This window comes from Mesoplodon bidens, assembly GCF_964165515.1.
Source record: "Mesoplodon bidens genome assembly, chromosome: 1".
Taxonomy (NCBI): domain Eukaryota; kingdom Metazoa; phylum Chordata; class Mammalia; order Artiodactyla; family Ziphiidae; genus Mesoplodon; species Mesoplodon bidens.
This window is the reverse complement of record NC_138176.1, coordinates 17,515,876-17,533,209: the sequence shown is the minus strand read 5'-3', so window position 1 is coordinate 17,533,209 and position 17,334 is coordinate 17,515,876. Positions and strand designations below refer to the sequence as shown.

Genomic DNA, 17,334 nt, shown 5'->3' with positions numbered 1-17,334 from the left:
AACCCTGGCACCAACGCCAGCACACACACACATAAACCCACACACAGAGCTTACATCACTCTGTAAACCGTAAGCCTTCTTGGCCCATTCCACCTTCATGTCTGTGGGCAAAGCTGTAAAGTGATGGGATGCCGTCTTGTAGCCTATGTCTGTGGCTAAGTGCTGAGCCTTGCGGGCATGCATGAGGTGGATCATGTCCAGGGGGACGTGGCACTGGGATTTGGTGTCCTCGAATCCCTTCTTGTACTCCAGTTCACTCTGCAGCTTGGACATTTGCAGTGAGTGGCTCATTTGTGAATCCCCCTGGGCACCCTTAGCCCCAATGAGTTTCCCTCTGGACTTTTCATAGCTCTCCTTGTACTTCACCTAAATGAGAGGAAGAGAGCAGGGGTACATTAGCATCTCCTAAAGGAATGAAGTATCAAGCCATGCAAGAAAGTTAAAACAAAGCCATACAACAGAAGCCCATCAGAATTAGTGTCATAAAAAGTTCGCCTCCTTACAACAACTGATGTATTTCCTTTGATCAAACAGTGAAAAAAAATATTACTACTCATTATTTCCTTTTACACCTGGACTGCCAGAAAGCTCAGAGCTCAACTGAAAGTTCAGCTATAGAACAGTCTTCTCAATTTCCTGGTGAAATTCTATCTTGTCTCTATATTATTTGAGATTACTCTTCCTGGGTTTATTTTTAAGTGGCCTGTTGCTTTCATGAAAGCCACTTTATAATCTTTTTTGGTCACCGTGAGAATATTATAAAGAGAAAGTCATCACAAAATGAAAAAGACACGGAATATCTAAAATACAACTGCCGTTTCAGAAAGAAGCTCAAATTAAAGACAACTGAGGTACATATAAATATTTAGGAGTTATGGGGAGCAAAAGGGAGCACATTGGCCTGAAAAAGCACTAGGCCAAAAGTAGTGAGGATCCGAAAAAAGAATAAATATAGAAATGCTTTGAAAACTGTAACAGAATACTGGTGTGTGGCATCATTTCAACATCATCATTACCGTGGCCATCAGGAGACTTGGGCTCTGCTCTCAAATCTGCCAGCAAGAACAACGGTATCAATATCTGCTACAATTTATTGAACACTTACAATGAGCCAGGCATGGTATAAATCTGTGTCACTCAAAGTGCATCTGAAGACAAGTGCTGGTTTGTAAAATGTTACCAGTTGATAAGATAAGGGGCTTGTGTCATAACGGAAATCAACCACATTGCCAAGCCACTGTTTAGTTCAGCTGATATCTATATACATTTATGGATATATTTTCTGTATATATATGTATTATATATATATATATATGTATACACAATAGATGCAGAATATATATACCTGTATATATATTGGGGGTGTTTTTGGAAGCAAGACTTTCTCGATGAAGGAAGCAGAGTTTGACTTACATTCTGTCCTAGGCTCCTTATCTCACATCAGACTCATAACAGACAGCACTGGACTACAGAACACTTAATATACATCAATTCATTTCATTTCCTCATAACCATTTTGCAATTACCAGTTCACCCATGAGTTAACTGAGATTTTGAAAGGTTAAACAACCTGCCCCAAATCACAAGCTAGTAGGTGATGGAGTTGGGATTTTATCCCAAGTCTATCCGACACCAGAGCCTGTACTCTTAACCATCAGCAGGCCTCTACAACCTTAGAGAGTCATGGAATGTCTCTGGGCATCAGTTTATCTCTAAAGTGAGTGATTTGGATGACCACTCACACTACTACTGCTCATAATAACAGTTACGACTTACCAAAAACCAGTGTGCAGCAGGCAGTGTGCCAGACACTTCAACGATGATCTCACTGCAAGGTGGTCATATTTATCTCCATTTTACACATTAGAACCCTGAGGCTCAGAGAGACTAAAAACCTGCCAGGACACTTTCAGACTCTCCCAGATGTAAATGTCAGGATTCGTGGTGTCGAGTACAAGTTGGGGACTGGCTTACCTCACTGGCCAGGTCCCTCTTGGCTTTGGCTGCCAGGAAGGCCAAGGAGTCAAGACGCAGCTCAAACCCTTTCGCCTTCTGCTTTTCCCAGCTGCTCTTATACAGTTTCTAAGGGGATTTAGGAGAAAAGAGATCATCCTCATGTGAGAGGGCTTCTCTTAGACTCTTTAACGACCTCTCCAAGAGGGAAACACCTATTACATCCTTCCACAGAAACCCTGAGAGCCAGAGAAACCTGTAACTTGAATACAACCAGGCCTTCTTGTTCCTGCCTTAAGGCCTCTTGCCACATAGGGCTTCGGCCAAAAGAGGCAGAAATTGAACTCCAGAAGACTTGGAGAATACTAGGCGTCTTCATGGAAGTCTCAATGACTTGTCACAGGTGGAATAACACTGCACGACACACAGCAGCATTTCTGAAAATTCTGTTCTCCATCTCTGTCCACAAAACCCACCGGCCCAGCAGCTGCTCCAGCTGCACCCCTTTTTCTTTCCGAGCCCAGCCTCTAGTCCGTGTGGGTCTTTTCTTTGTTCCTCCCATTTTCTGTCCTGCCCCCCGCCTCCAGATTTCAAGTTTTCTTCTGGAAGGCTCCCTCCATTTCTGTGTGTGAATCAGTTTAGCTTCTGTTGCTCCTTCTAATTCTCTCCTCTGCCCATTCCTCGGATCAGGACCCTAAAGGCCTGCGAGCCAAGCACAAGAGCCAAGAAAGGCCCCTCCTTAGAAGACAGAGAAGGAAAGTTGGAACTGTGCAAGCTTTCGTGTCTAAGGAATAACTGCCCTGTGAACACTCCTCTGAGTGTTTTGCATATATCAGCTTGCGGAAGCCTCAAAGCGACCTAACGTGGAGGGACTAGGAGCGCTCTCATTTACCAGTGGGTCAGCCAAGAGCAAAGAAATTGGTTAAGGTTGCACACCTAGCAAGCGTTAGAAACAAGGATCAAACCCAGGCAGTTTGAAGCTAATGTCTGAGCTCTTATTTACTCCCCTCTTACGCTGTTTTAACTCCAGTCCCGGAATAACCACTTCCTCCTACCCCATCATAGAATCAGTGGTTCAAATCTCCCACCAGCTCATTCCTGCCAAAGGCTGGCCTTCCCTCCCCCTAAAATACTGGTCACGAGCTGTTTGCAATGACCAGATGTATGCAGCCTCAGCTGACACAGACACACCAACACGGCCGGTGGGTTTTGTGGACCAGGTGCCTACACGCAGGGAAGCAGAGCCCTGGGCTGCTCACTCCCTCTGGCTGTACCTCACTGAGATTGGCAGCGTTGGCTTGGGCCTGTAGGAAGAGAGGCTCGTCTTTGCTGATGCTGTACTGATGGACAGACTGCTCGTGCCCTGCCTTGTAGGCCACCTGTTGGGAGAGAGCACTGGGTCAGAAGCAGGAGGCAAGGGAGGAGGTGGCTGGCCGCTCAGCTCTCTGTGTCTTACATGGAAAGTCCATTACCAGACCAACCAGACCAGATGCTGCGGGCAGCGTGCAGGAAGCGAGGCTTAAAGCAGAAGACGTGATGCAGGAAGGCGCAGCAGCAGTGAGGGGCTGGGAGGAGAATGGAGCCGGGGCGCCAACCTGAGACCCCCTCTAAGGTTTTCATTTTCACACCTTTCCCTTGAGGAGGCATCGACTTCCCCAAGCTGTTCCCATCCACAGCGTCCATGGCCACAAAAAATAACCCACCTGAGGGCTCAGATGAGCACAAACTCCCCAGGTGGGAAAAATAAGAAGCATCCCCTGTCACCTGCACCCCATAATCAAACCTAATGTTTCCACAGGTACTGACACCTGGAAAGTGAACAGTAACCAAAAAGGCAACATGAGTGAACATCTTCTCTATGGAAACCATGTCACTCCTGCTCTTTCTCTCTTCCGCCCTCTCCCACTCCCCAGCTTGAGTTTCCATGCAGTGGCTTTCTGCTGACTCTGAATTATGCTGATTGCATGCTTTCTGGCAGGTGTACCTGGACCTCTAGGAAGGAAAGGTAGGAAAGTCCTGGCCAGATGGTAGCAGCTACACCTGTTCGGCTGTTGACCACTAACATGTAAATAACATATGTGGTGTTTCGTTGTCCCACCTTCCACGTTTGAGCTCAAGTGGGCATGAAATGCACACATCCCACAAGCAAATGTTCTCTTCCTCTCTCCTGGCTCCAGAATTATGGAGTCTTTGATAAGAGAGAGAAGAAGGAGAAAGAAAGAAGGAACTAGGAAAGACTGAAAGCTGAAAAGGAATAATGTCAGTTGACATCTGTCCTTAACAACCAGAGGAGAAGTGTAGTGGGTGAGGCAGGGAGGCCTGGAAGCCCATAGAAAGCTGGGTCCAGCCTATTTAAAGGAAAGGCTCTTCAGTCCCTGGATCGTGCATGGGCAGCACCTGCTGTGGTCCCCAGAGGTTCCCAGGCCCATGACACAGCAGCCCGGTGGAGAAAGGGCAGCCTGGGACTCACCCCGCTCTGCAGCTCCTGGCTCTTCTTGGCGTGCTCCATCTGGGAACTGTCGGCCACACTGGTAAACTTCAGCTCGTCCACCCTCTGCCTGTAGTTTTTCTGTTTCCAAAGAAAAGGGACCCCAGAGCATTAGGATCGGGCTGTCCCCACCATCACACATGCATACACACGCATACCTTCTGTGACCCAAGCATTTCCCCAGGGGGGATGCTCCAGCTGGTCCTATAGCTTAGAGGACCATGCAGACCTGAGACTTCCAGCGCTGGTGAGCTTGTTTTAGTTGCTACTACTGAATGGGGACTCGAATTTTCCCTTCAGTGAACTCTGTATGTTACCATGAGCCCTGGGATGGGTCCATTTTATAAACCTAGATCTGACATAGGAGAGCGAGGTGGAGGGAACTTGGACTTTACAACCACGAATCCCAAGGTCCAAATCTCCCCTCTACCTATTTTCAGCTTCACGGCCTTGGGCACATCACTGGATCATCTGAGCCCCTCGGGCTTGGACTGTACAATGTGGGAAACAATAGAAGCTGCTTCACTGAGTGTGGTGCGGAGGCTTCAGTGCCACACTTCCCACGAGTGGAGTCCTTGGGCACAGTCAGTGTTCACTGTGCTCGCCATCACTGTTATTCATGGTGCCATCAGGATGATCCAGGAAGTATCAGCTCTAACGAAGGGCAACGTCAAGAGTCACATACAGCAGGTGGGTGGCAAGGTGGCATTTGCCCTCCCAGCTCTCCGTGTTCCAGATCACTGGGCTTGTCTTCATACGTTGCCGTCTCACAGCCACAATGCAACTAGCAGAATTCGAATGTGCTAATTCTGTCCCCCCACGGGGACTTCTTGTCCTTCCTGGAGGTTGGTTCCTCTGGCTCTTCCACTGGAGTCGCCAGAGTTCATGGGAAAGGAAGCTGCTGAGAATGGCTTATGGAAGCAAAAGCTTCACGTCGTGGGGAGATCAGAGATGAGCAGAGCTCCCAGTGCTATCAGCAAGAGGGTTGTTGATACCAGTCGAACCCAAAATAGGGACTGGAATATGGAAAACTCCAAAATTTCTTCCCTTCGGAAAAAAAAAAATCTAGAAAAGATATTCCAAACAGACTTGTACTTTTTCTTTCTCATTCCAGTGTGTTGAATGGGAAAACTCCTTCACTATGTAATTGAAGGAAGTCACAGTGCCCCTCCCATGGCTGGAAATTCCCGGGCATCCCAGCCTCTGCATTGGTCAAATCATAAGTGTGTAGGGAGGAACCAAGAACCCACCCTGCCCAGGGCAGAGCAGGGACATGAAAAAGGCAAAGGAAATGATACCTTCTTGCCCCTTGAGGAGCTTGAAAATTAGTCAGTATAGGAAGTGAGACAGGAACGGGCATTCCTAAGGCAGAAGGTCCCCTTACTGCACCCCATCCAAGTCAAATGGGGTTCGGCTGGCTCCACCTGGATTTCAGTTGGTCTCAAAGAAGTTAAGTAATGAGAACCCTCCTTATTTATGCGCTCTAACTTTCAGTGTGTCTGTGTCTGAGAGAAGGACGAGTACAGTTGAAAAATGAGAATAAATTACAAAACGTGCTTTGGGGATTCAATTTTGTTTAATAGTCCAGAGCTGGGGCATTGGACCAAAATACTGGGTACAGATCCCAGGTTTGCCACTTACTGAAATGTGATTTTGTCTCTCACCTTCTGCAAATGTAAAATGGGGATATTAATAGAATAATACTAGTGCCTACTCACATAGCAATAATAAATGTGAGCAACAAATGAACAATAGGTAGGCATGTAATAAACTCAAAGTCATCAATGAATGATAGCAGTGGTTACATAGTTATTATCAGTCCATAAATGGCAGCTGTTATCATCACTATCATTACCATATGCAAGAGAAATGCCAACTCAGCCTTCCTGGCACCGAAATAAGAAACCCCTTTGAAGATCCCAAACAGAGCTCCTGAAATAGTCCCATTTCCAAATGAAATGTCCTTCAAAAGTCCTCCTCTGCCTGCCACCAACGCCAGCTCTACACGGTATAAAGAGAAGCACAGGCTTGGAGCCACAGGGACTTTGTAGAGTATCCTTTCCAACTTTCTCATTTTTAGAAGAGAGAAAGAGGATCGGAAGTGTTGAGTGACTTGCCCGAAGTCTGCAGTGAGTTTAAGGCACACGCACAATGAGAATGCTGACCTCCAAACGCCAGATTCTCTGATTCAGAAGGAATCACATGCTTCTTACACAACAAACATGTTTCCTACGTGACTAATTTTATATCACAACCGTTCTGAACGAGGCTTTGGATCCAACTACTGCTTTTAGTTGGCTTCTTACAAATACCTCCCTGGGAAGCTTAAGGGTATGAAAGTTAGTTCAGGGTGTGCTATGTGTGCAAAATGAAGAAGTACTCTTCTGAGGCTCACTCAAAACAAGCCTGGGGATGGGGGAGGAATCAGAGGGAAAGATGGCTCTCAGTGGTGACTTGGGCTGAGAAGGACTAGAAGCTGGGGGGCCTGGGCTCAGGTTACCTCGCTGACCAGCTGTCCAGCCTTCTTGGCCTGCTCCAGACCGAGACTGCCTTCAGTCAGCCACCCAACTCCTTTCATCCACGAGAGGTCGGCCTTGTACTGCAGCTGCAAGAGAAAAACCAAGCTCTAATCAGACACATGGATGCGGATGGGGCAAAGTTAATGGGCGAGTTAGGAAAGCCCTCCATCCTGTATCTGTCTCTTTGGAAGAGGTGCTCTCCACTCTGTTATAGCCGGGCAGAACTCTGCTTGGGGGTGAAGCCACTGGCTCACTTTGTAATCAGAAGAGGCTGTTCTACCTTCACACTGAAACACCACTGCCTTACCAAAAAGAGGGCTTTTCAGACTTTTTGCCTAAGGATCTTATCTGCCAACCTGCTACACTTCCCAGATTTACTTTTTCACATTTACCAGATTTACCATTCTCAACACTTGCTTCCTCTTTGCTCACCCCATTTGGGGCCTGGCACATCTCCAGAAATTCTTCTCAGTCCTCTGAGTCACCTAACAGACTCACGCACAGGTTCTAAATCACTCTGAAACTGTCACTGTCTCCAGTTGCAAGAGGTGCGTGGGGAGAACTGGCAAAGAGCCAGGGCTCACCTCACTCTGCAGCCCATAGGCTTTCTTGGCCCAGCAAGTCTTCATGTCTTCAGGCAGCACGGTGTATTCATGCAGTTTTTTCCTGTAGTCCAGGTCACTGGCCAGAGCTTGAGCCTTCTTAGCATGCCTGATGTCGACCATGTCCATGGGCAGGTGAAAGTGGGTCTTACTCTTTTCGAAGCCTTTCTTGTATTCAACCTTGAATGCACCAAAACACGCTGCATTACTTGAAGCCTGCCTTGGCAGCAGTGATATGAAAACACCTGAAAGTAGGCCAGGTTTCCATGAGGAATTGGCACCCTGGACAATGGCACCTATGTGTCCAAAGGATGTGACCCAAGTCTTGGCTCCGTAAGGTGGTGGCACCTGGAAACTGAGGTTTCACACGACTTTGTCTCTGGGAGGAATGCCTCCTAACTCTTTTTCCCCAGTTGCTCCAGGAAGAGAACACCCTACCCATGGTTTCTGTAGAAACTTTAAGAGGCAAAATAACAAAGCTTGGGCTCCAGGGCCAGCCAAGCTTGAGTTCAAATCTGATCAGCCCTTTGTCAGCTAGATGACCTCTAGAAAGTCACATTACCGCTCTAATGGCTCATTTTCCTTGGAGGGCTATTGTGACAAGTAAACAAAATAGTAGCTCAAATCCACTTAGTGCAGGGATGGCATATAGCAAACACTTGATAAATGTTAGCAGTGAGGATGGATGGTGTGATGATGGTGGTGATGGTGTTTCTGGTGATGATGGTGATAATGATGGTGGTAGGGTGATGGTGTGATGGTGAGGAAAGGTAGTACAGTAGAAGCAGCATGGTGCCAGTAAGTAAGAGTTCTAGGATCTAATTCTCCAGTCCTCCACCACTACCACTGACTACTATATGACTTTGGGCAAGTCCATCTTTTTTGGCCCCATTTGCTCCAACTGCAAATAGGAAATACCAATTTGTTCTCTGTCTTAACTGAAGCCAAATGTTTCAGGACTACGCACATCATAGGGCTTGTTCTGTAGGCACAACCAAAATGGTGACCCAGATGCCAACACTCTTATTCTATTTCAAGCCCTGGGTCCTTAATGACTCATTAGGTAATTATATCTGACTGCATCATCAAAGCGGCATAAGCTGACCTCACAGCTTAGAGCATGCTATCGTAAAGCAGAAACCCAATGCCCGTGCTTCCTTTTTGCCTGCTCGGCACTGACAATGAAGTCTTAATTAGAAACCAAGTCTGACCTTCTGGCAGAACTTTCCTTCCCCAAAGGCTTCTGGTAAGTGACACTTACCAAGGTTAACCTCCAGCCATTACAGTTGTTTACAAGCAGTGTCATTTTGAGTGGTTGGAGCCTGGATGCCCCAGTTGGTGGCTAAACATTTTGAATATCATGTGTGTTTGGACGAGAGGATTCATCCAGGACATCACCTCAATAAACAGGATGCTTCCTGTCTAACTCTCCCAGTAGAATTAAGCTCCATTAGGGAGGAACCAGTTATGTGTTGTTTGTTCTTACGGCCCCAGTGTCTCACACGGTATCTCACACAGAGTAGTTGTTTAGTAAACATCCGCAGAGTGAATAGATGTGGCCGATCATCTTGTACCGTGAACAGTAGGTGCCGGTCACCCTTAGGGACCACATACTTCTCATCTACTTTAAAAGAACAGTATCCTTTGCCAAAATAAAGATAGAGAAGACACTTCTCATGTAAGCCAGGAAAGAAATTATAAGTGGAAGTGGAAAAAATAGCAGTCTCCGGTGAAGCAGGCCAGGGAAACACTTTCAGAGCAACAACTAAGTGAAGGTTTGGGGAGTAGAAAAGCATTTACCTCACTGCTCATCTTGGCAACCTGCAGGGAGTGCAGAAGCCTCGTGTCTGTAGTTCCCAGGACTTTGCCTTTTGCTTTTTCATAATCTTCTTTGTATTTAATCTTGAGAGAAAGAGGAAAGTCGACTGTGAGAGAGAAACTTTGCCATCTAAGGGGTTGTGGTTTAACAAGTGCAAGGGGAACAAACCAAATAAAACACCTCCCAGTCTTTCTCGAACCCAGTGGAAGATTAAAGTATAGCGATGTTTACAATGTTACCAGTCATTAGTTTTTTCTGTCGGACCACTGGCGTTTCACTGGCACAATTTCTTATGCATTTCTGAGTTAATGAGAGAAAACCTACATTGCTAGCAAGCTCTCCGGAGGCTTTGGCGGCCAGCAGAGACATGGCATCCAGCTTCATCTCAAATCCCTTCCCCTTTGTCTTCTCCCAGCCTTCTTTGTACTTAACCTGACAAACAAGAACGCAGGTGAATGGGAGTAGCTATCCAGAGTCCTGCCAAAAGTTGAACAGAATTTTGTGTTTTCAATAACAAAGTCTTCTTCTGTTTACAGACCAGAATTTTGGCTGTTATCAAAGTGATAACATCAATTATTAACACAGTTGATTCCCTCATTGTAGGGTCATGCGGGGCAGTGCTAATGGGAGGGGGCAAAGAGAAGACCCATGGATTCATCCTAGTGCTGCTGTTTCCTGATCATGTGACCTTGGACAAATCACTTTACCTCTTTGGGCCTCAGGTTACCATTTGAAAAAATAATATTATATTATCTGTCCCAGGGTGGCTGTGAGAATAAATTGTATACACAAAAACAGATAACCTAAGCACGTAAGGTGCAATACGGATGTAAGTTATTATTATTGCCATGGTAGTAACACCTGACTCTCTCTATCTGATACCAAAGCCCAGGCCACCAACTGTGTCTCTGTAGTAAATGCCTCTGAGGGGTTATAACAACTGAATAATTCCATATGTAAAGTGCCTATCCCAGTGCCCAGCACAGAATAAGCATATGGAAAAGGTTATTCCTTTTTATTTATTTTTTTATTGAAGTATAGTTAATTTACGATGTTGTGCCAGTTTCAAGTGTACAGAAAAGTGATTTAGATGTATATATGTGTGTGTGTGTGTGTGTGTGTGTGTGTGTGTGTATATATATATTCTTTTCCATTATGGGTTATTACAAGATATTGAGTATAGTTCCCTGTGCTATACAGTAGGTCCCTACTGTTTACATATCCTATATATAGTAGTATATATATGTTAATCCCAAACTCCTAATTGATCTCTCCCCATCCAAGGTTAGTTCCTTTTTACGTTCTCCTGCCCTACAAATCCCATCTAGAATGAGAAGCCTAATCATCGCCTAGTTGTGACTCCTGGAAGAATCTGATGATTAAGATTGGTCTTCTTAAAACTTAAATTTTACCCACACAGCAAAGCACCAGCTAGAAGTCATCAGGATGATGATGATGATGATGATACTGATGATGAGTGTGTGTGTGTGTGTGTGTGTGTCCCAGCACACATCATACATGTGCATATACAGTGAAAATTCAATTGCTATGATCAATTGAGCCCCGTGAACTACCACATGCCATGAGACAGCAAAATTCAAAATTATAACCTGATGGGCGCCTCTGGTGAACCTCTCCATGGACAGAATAGCCCCTGGCCCCTGTTTTGCTGGACCATCCTTGCATCTTCATTTTCACGTCTGCGCATAACCCTCACCACGTTCTCACCCATGCTGCTCGCTTACCTCACTAAACAATTCGGCATTGGTTCTGGCCTTCACCAGCTGAGGTACATCCTGTGGCAACGTGTAATTCAACTTATTTTTCTCATAGTCAGCACGGTAATTCACCTGTTGGATTTAAAATAAACCTGCAGGGTAAGCGCCTGGTTTTTACATGGGCAGAAGGAGAACTTTGGAGAGAACACTCTCTTTTTCACTTTCTTTCTATAGGCCTGTAGCCGAGAATGAGTTCCCAGAAAAGGCCTTTTACAAGGAAGCCTGTAATTTTAAGAGTGTTTTTTTTTTTTTTTTTGGTGGTACGCGAGCCTCTCACTGTTGTGGCCTCTCCCATTGCGGAGCACAGGCTCTGGACGTGCTGGCTCAGCGGCCATGGCTCACGGGCCCAGCCACTCCGTGGCATGTGGGATCTTCCCGGAACGGGGCACAAACCCATGTCCCCTGCATTGGCAGGCGGACTCTCAACCACTGCACCACCAGGGAAGCCCAAGAGTGTTTTAAATTAACAGATTGAAAACCAAATGAAAAGTCAGAAAACTCAAAGGCATGCTCAAAGTTATGAGTTTGCAAAAGATGTCCCTGTGGCTACCTCACCCACTGTTCTCTGAAGCACTTGAGGGTATGAAACTTATTTTTTTAACTTGCTGCTGTTCTGAACCTCTTGCTATGTGCAGGGCAGATACTCAAAGAGTCATTATCAAATGCCTGCCCCCATTGGAAAAAAGCCATCTTAAATCACACACAAAAACAGCCAACCAGACATTATATGATTCTCAATGGAAGAACACAGCATCAGCTGAGAAGCAGTCTTGCCCCCAAATTAAACCTGAACCTGATCAAACCTATAGATCTAACTACTATGTTACAGGCATTTGGAGGCCAGAGGAATACATGAAGTCTACAATGGGATGCAGTCAGGAAAGCTCAGATGTGGGAAATATTATAGGACAAACAGTTCAAGTTCTTCAACAAACAACTTGCAAGAAAAGAAAAGTGATAAAGAGGAAAACTTCAAGACGAAAAGAGTCCTGAAGACATATCAACCAATCACAAAGTGTGGACCTTATTTGGAGCTTGATTCAGACAAACTGTAAAAGAAAATTATAACCTTATGAGACAATTGGAATGCTGAATGCCACCTGGATGCTGGTGATGTTAAGAATTGTTGTCAGTTTTTTGGTGTGATACATTAAAATTGTATAAATACCTTTTAAATTATTTTTATCTTTTAGAGATTCATACTAAAATATTTATAGATTAAATTATACAATACTTAGGATTTTCTTCAAAATGATATGGAGGGGGGAGGTGGATGGGCATATAGAAGCAAGACTGGCCATGAGTTAATAGTAGTTGAGCTGAGTGGTGGGTACTTGGTGATTCATTATGATATTCTTTCTACTTTTGAATGTATTTGAAATTTTGTATAATAAAACATTTAAATCAAAGAGAGTCATCTCATGGTTGTAATAGGACACGTGTCACCATCAATGAAAGTCAAATCTTTGGGGAACCAGATATCCAGACCCTGCAAAACAATTACAAGTCCCCCATATCCAGCTGGGCAGGGGCAGGTCACTTACATGACTCAGTTGCTGGGCATTGATTTTGGCTTGAACAATCTGAGGGGTGTTGGTCACAGAGCTGTACTTCAGCTTGTCAATGTTTTGCCTATAGTTGACCTGGGTGCAAAGAGGCAAAGAGACACAAGAAGTCATTTGTACTTTTCTCTAAGATTTACTTAGCTCCCTCCCGCTCAGCCCTACGGAGCCATGCTTCTCAAATTAGCAGAGAAAGAATCAGATTCCAACTGGAGACCAAAAGACACTCCAAGCCAACAGATGGAAAAACAGTCCACTGAAGACTGAGTGACTTGAACAGGCAGCTCATAAAAGAGGTCAACTACATGGCTGGTGAACGGAGGAAAATGTGTTCCTCCACATCGTTAAATCAGAGAAAGGTGTTTTAAAACCTACAGGCTCCCGGCTAGGCCCTTTAGTCAACTAGGCTTTGGCTCTGTTTGCAGTAGTCAGATCACCATCAAACACCCCATGCATGGTCTTCACGACTCTGGTTAATTGTCCAAAGCCCAGGGCCTCTCCCAGTATCCCACACAGTGTGGCAGCTTCTTTAGGCCTAGCTTCTGCCTAAGACCTCCATACCCCTTCCCTGCATCCCCACTAGCTATTGCCAACTCTGTCCAGACCTCCACCTACTGCCCCTGGCCATACTCCTCTGGCAGCTGGCTCTGCCCTCACAGGGGTAGCCCTGCGGCCAGCACTGCACTTTCCTACCGTTTTCTGTCTAAACTAGACTCTGATGTCTTTGTCATTCTATCTGATTGCTGTTGCCTCCCTGGGTGACAGCCCACCTCAGTGAGTCACAGACCACTCGCTGGATGGCACCAGGCTGGCACTAGTCAGTGTTTGGCCTCACTGTTGGGGAAGTGGTAAGGAGTGGTGGGGACTGGGGCAAAGGGCGGCAGCTACCACTCAGCTCTAGGAGACGGTAATCCTGCCTCAAAGTGGGGTTCAGAGTAGAGAGTCCAATGACTCCAAAGAAACCGGAAATCTGTATTATTATATAAATTCTTACACTTTTTAAATGCTGGGAAATAGTTCAATATTTTAAAACCCAGTGACCCAAGTGAAACAGACTCAAGGACCAGCTGATACTGCATCTCTTCCTTGTATTCACTCCATGCTTCCCTGTCCCAACATCAGCTAATAATAATTATGGCTAGAAAATAGCACTTACTATGTGCCTGGCACTATTTCAAGTGCTTTACACATATTGACGCATCTAATCTTCCCAACCACTCTGTGGGTGGGCACTGTTATTATCTCTACCTCACAACGTGAAAACGGAGGCACAGAGACCTGAAGTGACTTGCTCAAGGGCACCCAGCTACTGTCAGAGTTAGGTTTTAAATCCCAGCAGTTGGCCTCCCAAAGTGGCTCCCAGCCTACACACTTTAAATGTGGTTTGCCAAAGCTGGTGTGCTTGGAACTGTTACTTGTTATCTTACATATGGACCAGGTGTTCCCTATAGCCAGAGCTAACTTTGTTTAGAGAGGGAAATGTATTCTGACTGACAAATTAGAAAAAATAAAAATAAAAAAAGACTTACAAATTAGCTTCTAGAACAAGATCTAGGAAAAGCAGAGTGTTCCAGATACTGGGCCACAGACTCTTTTGTTGGATTTGGAGAAAAAGGACAGCATTGCTTCAAGCTTTTTAGTTAATGATTCAAGGAGAAAAGTTTTTGCACATTCTGAGTTTTGGACATGGGGTATTTAAGAAAACTAGGAAATATGAAGTCATTTCAATGTTAATCATTAATGAGATTATACTACAGTAGCTTCCTAATGCATTAAGTTAGAGGGAAAATTATCATCTCATAATAGAGTCTATTAGAATTCAGAATTATGCACGATAAAAAGTCACAAAACTGTATTTTTTAAATGGCACATTCCTTCCTGATAATGTTACATTAAGTATGTTGCAGAGTACAATTACTTTCCTCTGCAGGACATAATTAACACTCTGCAAGATTAATTATATCTTTGCAACATCATGGATGCTTGGTCATTGCTTCAGTCTACTTTCTGAAAGGTCCCTTTGCTGAGGGTAGAGTCTCATTTTTAATGCTATTAGTTTATAAAATCCATCTGAAGGGAATGCTCTCTAATTAAGGACCTGTACTTGTTTATTTAATTTCATAGCTACTTGACCGCCTTTAAGACTACCAGACAGAAACAGAGACCACAAATCTTCTTGTAAATGGATTCCCCAAACTTCCTGAATACTAAAGTCCCTTCATTAAGGGTGGTAAATTCAAATTCACACAGGAGCCAGGAAAATAAAGGAGATGAAGGTGATAAAAGCAGCTGCCTCTCAGTCCCAGGCAGTTGCTGCTATGCAGGAACTAGGACCACAGTTCCTATGTGAACTCTCACAATTTCTACATATTGGTTCAAAACCAATTTTTTTTTAACGCTGTGTGGCCAAACAAAATACCTCTGCAGCCTGGATCTGGCTCATGGGTTGCCAGTGTGGAACCTACTTCTGGTTCCAATTAATATTTCTAATTCAGTCTAGTTTAATTCACCTCTCCGACTTCCCCAGGAGAGCTGACTGTATTTCAGGTGCCTGGTTCGATCCACTGTCTTATACAGACAAACGTAACAGCAGGTCATGTTATAGTGGGAATACAAAATTGTAGAGCGCTCTGTTTTGTTTGTGCTATGAAGCATTTTTTCTAGAATTCTACTGTGAAAATTGGCATTCAAATTTTACAAGGTGCTCTTGATCCCTCAAGTTTCCCAGGTAATGTATGCATCCAAAAAAGAAACTTGGCTTTGGTAGCCAAGTTTAACCTTGTATTTCATTAAGGTGAAATGAATAAGTCAACTCGAGCAAACATTCTGGGAAAAGGAAAAGCAAAATGTAGGCCCTTTATATTCTTCTACTTCCCATCCCCTGCTTTATCACACGTTTGATAAGCCCCTTTCATCCATCAAACTATCATTTGCCAATGATTGGCCTTCTTTGTCCTGTAAACTGTTAGACGCTGGAGATGCCCAGCTGAACGTGACACTGCTCCTACTATGAGCAAAAGGGAAAGATGCAAAGACTGATCTACCAATAGCAAAGCCCAAGTCAACTGCTGAAGCGGTGCTGATCCCAAAGGAATGTGAAGGAAAGTAGCCCTGAGCATTCAATTAACATGTCGAATGATACATTAAATTATTGATTGATTGGAGATAACTTTCACTGACAACCATGATACCAACTCAGTTCTAAACCACCTTATGTACTTTTTAAAATAGTAGATAACATTTACCTGTTTCTTTGTACATTTCTGTATTATCTAAATTTTCTGTAATAAACATGTAGTAAAATTCTTATAATTAGAAAACAACAAATATAATTAATTATACATATTTCATTGGAGACAAGCCAAACTATAAATAAATAAAATCACTGCTGTAATAAATTAGTGATACATATTATTCCACACATATTTCCCGAGTGCTCCTGGGGAAAAACTTTAAGTCAATGTTACCGTTTCCTCTCAACTTATAGCTATTTCAGTTTACTCCCTTTGGTCCTTAAACATACCACACTCCAAAACTTAAAAAAAAAAAGATCATCATTGTTAGGGAATAATTACTTTAATGTGCCCAGCAGCAGACATAGTCCCCAAACTCTAAGAGGTGAAATGGAACCTTAGGATATTTTCAAGATGAAACCAGAGTTGTCCCCACCTTATGTTGGAAATCTAAGAGTTTCCAAACGTGTATATATGGACTTCCTATCAGAAAAGAGTTCCCCTTTCTCAGTCCCTTCCATCTCCTATGAACTGTTGTATCTTGTTTCTTTCCATCTTGCTGCCTAAGAATCACTCCACTGGGACTTCCCTGGTGGCTCAGTGGTTAGGAATCCGCCAGTGAAGGGGACACAGATTCGATCCCTGGTCCTGGAAGATCCCACATGCCGCGGAGCAACTAAGCCTGTGTGCCACAACTACTGAGCCTGCGCTCTAGAGCCCGCGAGCCACAACTACTGAAGCCCGAACGCCTAGAGCCCGTGCTCCGCAACAAGGGAAGCCACGGCAATGAGAAGCCCGCTCACCACAACGAAGAGTAGACCCCGCTCACTGCAACTAGAGAAAGCCCGTGCACAGCAACGAAGACCCAAAGCAGCCAAAAACAAGAATCACTATACTGGAGGGAAGTGACAGGAATAAAGCAGAAAGGACTATTGGAAAAGGACATACATCTTTCAAGGGAAGCAGTTTCATTGTTGTCTGATAGGAAGGAGTAAGGGTGGCTGGGTAGTTGTAGTCGACAGCATTATGTTTGTAATTGTCCTTGTAGGCAATCTGAAACACAAAGAAAAAAACAAGAAAGAGAAATTAGTCCCCTCTCTCTTTTGACCTTGTTTGAATGTCATAAAAGCATCTTTTAAAAATAACCAGAAACAAAATTAATTCAGTTTCATCACCTCCAAGGAAAATTAAATTATGTTCACACTTTTGTTTTTAATTAATTTGAATTCTTCTTCTTAATCTAAAATTAGTTAATGTCATCTGTAGCACATTTATTTTCTCTTTCTTATTAATCATGGAACCCCTTGTAGTTTTTTGTTAAAAAGAAGCATTTGCAGACAAGTATATAACAAAAGAGCTTCTTGGCTAACCCCCAGAAAA

At 44.2% G+C, this 17,334-nt stretch overlaps 1 protein-coding gene across 1 annotated transcript in view; it reads right to left on the bottom strand.

The window, feature by feature from the left end:
- NRAP (nebulin related anchoring protein) overlaps positions 1-17,334 on the bottom strand; it is a gene marked incomplete at both ends in the record, with an annotated part of 71,588 nt that overhangs the window by 31,778 nt on the left and 22,476 nt on the right. Inside the window, 11 exon segments of the mRNA XM_081228337.1 lie at positions 55-366; positions 1,975-2,082; positions 3,228-3,332; positions 4,424-4,522; positions 6,942-7,046; positions 7,545-7,742; positions 9,363-9,464; positions 9,706-9,813; positions 11,127-11,231; positions 12,704-12,802; positions 16,903-17,007. Of these exon segments, the coding sequence (XP_081084463.1) occupies positions 55-366; positions 1,975-2,082; positions 3,228-3,332; positions 4,424-4,522; positions 6,942-7,046; positions 7,545-7,742; positions 9,363-9,464; positions 9,706-9,813; positions 11,127-11,231; positions 12,704-12,802; positions 16,903-17,007 (1,446 nt within the window).